Genomic DNA, 8,514 nt, shown 5'->3' with positions numbered 1-8,514 from the left:
TCTACTTGTGGAACTAGTTGATATCTAATTATACATTACTAGAATGAACACTGTAATGTATTGTTTTAGGGAGACATTTTTGCCTACATTTGTTACTGTTTACTAATCCCTCGAAGCGGAATTGCTCTGTCAGAACCTATGCTCTTTTCAAAGCATTTTGATAGAGACTCTCAAATTGCCCTTGGGAGAGGTTGTGCCAATTCACAAATCCACCAGCAGTTTTTCTGAGCACTAGCCAGTGCTGAGTAAGTATGGGCATTTAAAGAAGCCTTTAAAAATTTAATAGGGGATGCATGGTATTCCCTGGATTCTTTAGTTTGTGCTGTGCATAGAGTATAAGTCATGATCTAGTATCTTTTTTATCTTTTTGAAAGAGTTCCACTATGTGATTTAGGCTGCCTTGAACTCACTTTACTGCACGCGGGCCTTGAACTCACAGCAATCCTTCTACCTCAGCCTCCCGAGTGCTAGGATAACAGGCATGTGCCACCATGTCTGGCATAATCTGGCATCTTGATGCCAGAAACTATGATTTACTACATTGTGTAAAATGAACAAAATAGAGCCAATTTTATGTGGTTCTGATGATCTCTCTTTCTTCCTTTCTTCTTTCCTTCCTTTCTTCTCTCTCCCTCTGTTTTCTCTTTCCCTCCCTCCTTCCCTCTATTCCTACTCTTTTATTTTTTTCCTCTTTCTGTTTTAAAACCTAGATTTGAATCAGAGGTATATTAAGAATCAGAAACTAAAGGATCATAAACATTATGCAGCTAACTTTACTGATTAAAGAACTAAGGTTTAGAAATAAAAGAAGTTCCTTGGCAAGGCAGAGATCAATGAAATAAAATGTCGAAGAGCTACTTTGTCTTACCGTATGTTCTTTATGTTAGACTGATAACACATATCTAGCTACTTTTCTCTTGTTGCTGAGACAAAATACCCTACACCCAAAATTAAGGGAGGAAAGGTTTATTTAGCTCACTTTGTGGTGGTTTCAGTCCATAGCTGCTGGCTTCAAGGCAGAGTGGTGTGTCACAGGGGCAACAGTTTATGGCAGAAGAAGACAGCAAAACCAACAAGAGCAAAATGCGAATCAGCAGGCCTCTTTTTCTCCCATATATTGTACACATGCTACCTGCCTTAGAGTGTAGCACCTAAACCCCAATCCCAGCACTAGACAATGAACTAACCCATCACAAACTCTAGATTCAGCTGCCTCCAAAAAACTATCCCCCACCACAACTGCATGAAGCTTTGGGGGAATATCCAGACACAAACCATAACAATATATTCATTGGAAGACACAAAAAAGTTTAAAATTAAATTTATATTAATATCACTTGAAATTCTACATGATAGAGAAAAATCAGTTGGTATTTTTTGGTATATGTTTCAGGAATTGCTTCCATGTACATATTCAGTAATATAAATAATACATAATCTACACGTGCATTTGTGTGTACATGTATATGTGTGTACTCATCATCTGTCAATTTTTCTATCACACATACATACTTATGTAATTATCTATTTGTTCTAAATAGACATGTTTTTCCCCTCAGTTAATAGTTTCTATTTTGCCATTGACTATTGAACTCAATTCAGGGATAATGTTTAATATATTTAATGATTACTATTTGATTGGCATCAAGCATCAGAAAGACTAGACTGTCACCACTGCGAGGTCATTCCAATAACTGATAGATCAACAGGTGAAACTGTGGCCTTCCTAGGTTGCAGGTTGGTTGCAGAAGGGAGGGAAGGGAGCCTTTAAGCTTGAATTCAATTGCAAGTGTACCTGAGTACTGGAAAAAATAAGAGGTTAAGGAATTATAAATAGTGACAAATTATTTTTGATCTCTGATTCTATATTCAGCCTTATAGCTTTTAAGTAATCTAAGAAAGTAATGAAAATATGATTTTAGGGAAAATACTAAAGCAATTTATATGCAAAGTTCTTTTTGGAGAAGCATGATATAATTCATGTACTCTCATTGAAACTATAGCTATGATTCTACCAATAACATGTATTGAGATAGAAATTGAAAAGAAGATATCTACAAAAGCAAGATATTTGGAAAGAAGTATAGGTTTTAGTCAATTACTACTTGAGCTTATGCCATTTGGTCTTTTATTTTCTTTAAGATTCAAATTGTGATTCAAACAGTGATTTTTTTCAAAATAAAAATCCTGTAATTAATGTGTTCACATTGTTTTCCAGGGTATATTTTATAATTTATATGGTTTGCATTTGTGAGGGAAGTAGACAGAAGATAAATATAAGTACAGTAAGTCCCAGATTTATGATCATTCGAGTTGTGTACATTCACAGATGAACAGACAAACATTTGTAGATGTGAAGAAACCATGGAAGTAGCTCACAGGTCTGTTGGACATTGTCACATGTGTGCTGCTGTGTGCTTCCTATACAGTGCGATAGGGCACGTAGTACAGTGTTTAGTTAGAGCCCACAACATCCAGATGCAAGAGGAAAAGCAGGGGTGATGTGGAGGGGACTGCTGGAAAGGCCAAGGCAATAAACTTGAAAATAAAAGTAAAAATAACTGAGAGATTGGATCCAAGTGAAAAGATGGTAGATGTCACTTGCTCTTAGAGCATATGTTGTTCCTCCATTGGCACAATTATAAAGAACGAGGACAAGGTCACAGAGTATGTGAATTTGTTAGTGCTCTACACAGTGTATTTGTGTCAAAAGTGTATACAAGACTTACTTTGTTGGATTATGAACAAATCTAACTTATGGACATTCTCCCAGAATAGAACTTTCTATAAGTCAAGGATTTACTATAATAATAATGGTAATATAGAACATTCTTTTAAAAATTTTTGTGTAAAAATAATATTGGAAGCAAAGCCTTGAAAGCTCTTTACCTCAGTAGAAACTATGCTTCCTTCTTTTTCTGAAGCTTTCCTATAGTTCTCCTTTAAATGTGGCCCTTGAAAATTAACCAAATATATACATCTTTATATTTTGTTATGTATTTTTTTTCACATTTAAAAAATGCTGGTATTTAATTTGGGTGCCTGTACTTACTAGGCAAGTGTTCCTTCATCACCTGCAAAACTATCTTTCAAATTAATGGAGAAGATAATTTACAACAAGAACAACTGATCCACATATACCAATGTGCTTTCATCTTACGTATCTCCCAAAAGCTCATGAGTTGAAGGCTGGTCATCAGCCTGTAGTGCTACCTGTGGAAGAAAGTGAAGGCGCTTAGGATATGTCCTTGAAGCGCACAATGAGAGCTCTTTCTTCTTATTTTGCTTCTCAATGACTATGCACTGAACAGGTTTGCTTTGCCACATTCTTCTGACATGATGTGGGGCCTCACCACAGGTCCCAAAGCCACAAGGCCAACAAAACACGAACTGAATACTCCAAAAACGGGAGTCAAAATAAGCATTTCTTCCTTGACTTTCTCAGGTATTTTGTCACAGTGATGGAAAACTCAGGAACATATATCCACCCTTGTTATTTGGGTGTAGTTACAACTTTTCCATAAGAAAAAGAAAGGCCCCTGGAAGGGAATAAATTAGAGGGGGGGGGGCCTTTAAAAAACGGTACCAGAGGATACCTACCAGAATCTTTTCAGTGGTTCATAAAATGCAGGTGTACCCCTAAAGAACTTCAATGCTTCCTGTGGTGGATTGACAGCTGGTGGTCAATTTGTAATATCAGCTGAGCTAAATCAACATGGTACTGGGTGTGGATGACCCACTTGAGGATTGTAGCCAACAACAGAAAAGAGATCACTGGAGAGGAAGGGGTGGTGTTGTAAGTTTTTCTGGTTGTTGTTGGTTCTCCTGTTGCTGTTGGCTCACCTGGAGGAGCTTGTTGAGTTTCTTTCCTGATATGAAATTGGCTGTTCTCATCATCAGAGGTGCTCAGGACCTTGCATGTTACTGAGAATGCCTGTGGTTCACTATGGGGGAGCTCTGGTCCCTACTTTGAGCATCACTTCAAGTTTATAATGCAGAACCCTTAAGCTATTGGCACAGATCCTTCATCCCACTGGCACAGACTTTCTGGCTTCCAATACTAACCTTTGGGTCTCCCCAGCACAGGTATGTGAAACAGACTTCTATGAGACATTGTCATGGGTTCTGGGTCTTCATCTGGACTCAGGCAGAATGTTGCTCTGGGATCTGGGCCCTCAGTGGGATTTTTTGGAGTCTTTAGTATGTGGACAGATTTCCTAAACTTTTTGTGTTTGACTTTTGGGTGACTATTATAAAATAATTCTGTAAATTATGTGTCCTGTATTAAATTGTTTTCCGTGCAACACTTTTTCACTCCCCCACAAAGAAGGTGTACTATTGTAGCAATATTTTGGAAGAGAAACTGTATATTAAAGTAATTACAGTACTATACATCATTGAATATTGTATTTTAAGCCCTGTCATGTTGATAAAAGTAGATTTAGGGACCATTGTAAATACTGGTATATTCTCAGTGAGTGGTCGTGGCTGCATTATTTATGGAAGGAAATTCCCTGGATCAGAGTTAGCATTTGATGCATTGTAATTTGCATCTGTCATGAATAAAACCTTGATTTTGTTTTCAGTTTCAAAGGAAAAAATGACTTAAATTGAAATTTAGAGAGAAGGCACCCAGAACCTTTTGATTAAATCTATCAGAAGAGATAGCTGTGGGTTGTTTAGCCTTCGATTGTAACTTCTGATTTCTGTTGACCTCGATGACAGTTTTACGCTTGATATATCTAACTTCCTGAGTGGTTTCAAGGATGTGGGCCTTTTGATTAAAAATATTCTCACAAAATATTCCAGATATCTTTTTAAAGGATCATAAAATTAATTTAGAAAGACACTGTAGCAAAAGCAGTCATTACGGGGAAGTTTTCAGAGGAGATAAAAAAAGTATGTGTAATTTGAATTTAGAACCTTGAAACTAGAATTGTTCTTACAAGAGGAAAAAGTTTTCTCAGGATTAATTTTGTTTTTTAAATCTTTGAGATGAAATGGAGTTATTTGTAGTGTAAAATTGTTAAGGAAACACTTTATATCCAGATAACAGAATCTTTTTTTATTGTAAAAATCATAATATAGTTTGTATGCATATGTAATATAAAGTAAAATTGTCTTTACACTCATTTTCTGGTAATAAAAATATTTCCATGTTGGGATTTACATTATGTAAGATCTGTTTTCCATACACGTATAAATTTATAAGTAACTATCAATACACACACTACATTTAAGAAGCAATGTGACCAGGCCAAATTTACTCTGTAGCCTCATCTCCCTTTTTGTTTTATTTTGAGAAGAGAGATTCACTGAGGTTTACTCAGGAAAGTTCATCTTTTCTATGTGTACAGCTCAACTGGCTTTGACCAGTGTACCGACTTGCATTACCACCATCAGCATCAAGACAGAGAATATTCCTCCAACCCAAGATTCCCTAGAATGTAGATATCCAGAAATTGTACCTATAACTATTCCAGAAGTGTTTTTTCATTTGAAAAACATTAGGGAAGGGGCTGGGGATTTAGCTCAGCGGCATAAGCACCTGCCTTGCAAACAGGCAGTCATGAGTTTGATCCCCGGTACCGATAAAAAGGAAAAAGACAAACAAACAAACAAACAAACAACAACATTAGGGAAGGGTCTTGAGACTGAAGGACTTTTTAAAAATGTTTAAATTGATATGAAAAGGTTAGGTTATATATTACCAGTTAAACATATCATAAGATAAAGCAGGTAAAGCAAACTGAACAATATTCAACACATCTATTTTTATGACCCTATTTATGACCCTCCTATCCATATTAAAAAATATCTCTATAATTTTGGTCAATTTTATCTTCCATTTATTTATTATGAAAGAGTACCTTAGGTGTGTAATTGTTTCCTGGTCAGAATCAGTTGATTTTTGATTCTGTGGTATTTCTTGTGGAGTAATAGATAAGAGGAAAAAGTTTGCAGTTTGCCTGATGGATGACTGTTGATCTTTCTAAGCATTTAAAATACATTTTATTTTCATAGGTTTAGATTGTAGTTGTACACTGCAAGACAAACGCTGATAAATCATAGTCATAGTTTTATTATAATCCTACATTACTTGTCACATGCTCCCACTAGAGGAATGACATCCTTGGTGGCATGATAACCTTATTCTTGCATTTATGTTGAGTCAAAAGCTGCTTTAAGTTTCATCTTTGTGATTATCCAGCAATCTGAAACAAAACAAATTATAACGAATTATAAACAAATTATGTTTATATTGGGCTAGAAAGTAAAAATGCTTTGAAATATATTTTGCTTTGTATAATTTTCAGACACGAAGATAAAAATACTTAAATTATGTTTTATTTAAGAGTAAACTTGCGATTTTTTGAAAAGTAGTGTTTTATTATTATTAGCTTATCAAGTACAAGATAAAACTACTTTTCTTGTTGTTGAAGAATAAAATTATAATTAGTTTTACACAATGTGAGTACTTAGAAAGTTTTTAGTTGCTTTATTATACCTGCTGGGTTTTTCCAACTGTTCTGAATTTTGAGACACATTTTCTTCTGTGGATGTTCTAGACACTCCTAAAAAAGACATATAAATTTAATCATTTATTATGAATGCAGTTTATGGTTATTTGAAACTTGAACGTAGGAATGCCTTTTCAGGGATATGAGCCCCTACCACACCCAACACGATAAAGGTGTGTGTATCACCATGGCAAGTTATATTGTTCAAAGATAACCGAACAATATCTTTCATGCCATATGTTCTTCCACACAGCGACCTGTTAACTCATCATGAAAAAGCAGGATACAATTCCACTCCTCTTGAAATTGGGCTGCAACAGAAAATGGAGAAAGTAACAGGACTTTGTTTTTATCTGGTTTTCTTAGGATGCTTGTTTTGGAGGAAGCAGGTCACAATCACCTGAGACAGGAAAGGGGGATGACATGTGCAGACACTCTAGGGACAGCCCTAGGTGAGCCTCATCTTGTGGCCATCCCCACTGGATTCCAGGTTGTGAGCCTTCGAACCAGCCCAGCTGTCAGCAGGTACTACTGAGTCACCTCAACTGATGTTTAACCAAGCCCTGCCTGAATCTCTAAACCACAGAATTCCTGTGACACAAAGAATCAACAACTGGAAAGGTCACTTTACAATTGGAAAGGGGATTTTTTAAGAATAAGATGACATATTAAAACAATACACAGTTATAATATTTAGAACAATGTAATATACTCAATGAGGTCAAATATGAAAAATGTATATATATGTAGAAATATCTTTATATAGAATAGATAAAGAAATATAGAAAGAGGCATGTTAATTTGTTACTTAACTATCATATCTGCCTTTTAGTGCTGACTGAATCCACTGGGACAAATGCAGTAAGATAGTGCAACCCTGCCTATGAGGGTCTGCAGGTCTGACACTTCCCCCTCTCATTTCCCACATTCCATTTGGGATATAGAAAATGGGATATTTGGACTATTATCAGTAAAAGACCTATATCTTCACCTTAGTTTCCCTGCTTTCTTTTTTAAAATCTTGCCATAACTGTCATATGGCCCTCCCCTGGAAATAATGTTAGCCCACACATGCTTTTTGACTTTGCTTTTTCTCAGTTTTCTTTCTACTGGACTTAGAGATGATATATATCTCCCTCTCTCCCCTGTTGTTCGGGACATTTGTCCTTCTTTCTCTTTTTAGAACTCATGTTATCAGATTATGAATCAGCCATTCATGCTTACTGTGATCTACCATTCTCCACTGAGTCTTTGGCTTATTATAATTTTACAGCTTTCTAAATGTTCTAATTTAATGCATCTCAATTCCTCAAGCTCTTATTGTCTTAGAACCTGTTTCTTTGTCCTACCCCAGTCACTAGCTTTCCTCATCATTGTTATACGTTGTCATTACGGGTGACCAAAAGCCCTTTTCTATTTCACAGCTGCTACTTTTCTCTTTTCATGTTACTCCCACATTACCAGCATATGGAGGCCCTTGAGACCGCCAGTCCTACCACCTTTTGAATGCTTTTCTTTTTGGCATCTTCTCTGTCTTCTTCATACAATTTAAACTTCATGCTCATTCCTTTGCATGTGTGTTCACTTCTTTACCCTTTCCCCACCTTGTTGTAGACGTTTGAAAGGCTTATAAACCCTAACTAAATCCAACTGGTGGCCTGCTCCTCTCCTGCACTGTGTAGCTCAACATGGCTAGAGAAAACACACAACTGGGCAGAGAAGCTTCGCTTTAAGTTCATGGGGACAAACATTAGGTGTGTTTTTAAAATAAAATTTAAGGAGAAAAAACAATAAAAATAATGATACAGAATTTTACATCATGAAGATAGGAAACTAGCAATAATTATTATATTGCAGATTGCTATCTTAAAAGTAGTTGTTCAGATTGTAAGGTATAGACATGCAAAATAGATCAAACAATATAAGTATAAACCATTTTTTTCAATAAACCAAAAGAAATTAGTAGTATAATTATCTTAACTCTAATATAGAT

The 8,514-nt window shown here is 35.8% G+C and overlaps 1 protein-coding gene across 1 annotated transcript in view; it reads right to left on the bottom strand.

Moving 5' to 3' along the window:
• Nucleotides 1–6,062: 6,062 nt before the first annotated feature.
• Nucleotides 6,063–8,514, bottom strand: part of Ttc29 (tetratricopeptide repeat domain 29) — a 219,524-nt gene continuing 217,072 nt past the window's right edge. The window contains exons 11-12 of the mRNA XM_023560358.2: nucleotides 6,509–6,575; nucleotides 6,063–6,215 (exon numbers count right to left, since the gene is read on the bottom strand). Coding sequence (XP_023416126.2) covers nucleotides 6,185–6,215; nucleotides 6,509–6,575 — 98 coding nt within the window. The 3' untranslated portion in view covers nucleotides 6,063–6,184. The remainder of the gene's footprint in view (nucleotides 6,216–6,508; nucleotides 6,576–8,514) is intronic.

This window comes from Cavia porcellus, unplaced genomic scaffold (genome assembly GCF_034190915.1).
Source record: "Cavia porcellus strain 051 isolate PalLab524CR breed Dunkin Hartley unplaced genomic scaffold, mCavPor4.1 scaffold_14, whole genome shotgun sequence".
In the NCBI taxonomy this organism is placed as follows: Eukaryota; Metazoa; Chordata; class Mammalia; order Rodentia; family Caviidae; genus Cavia; species Cavia porcellus.
This window is presented reverse-complemented; position numbering and strand designations above follow the sequence as displayed.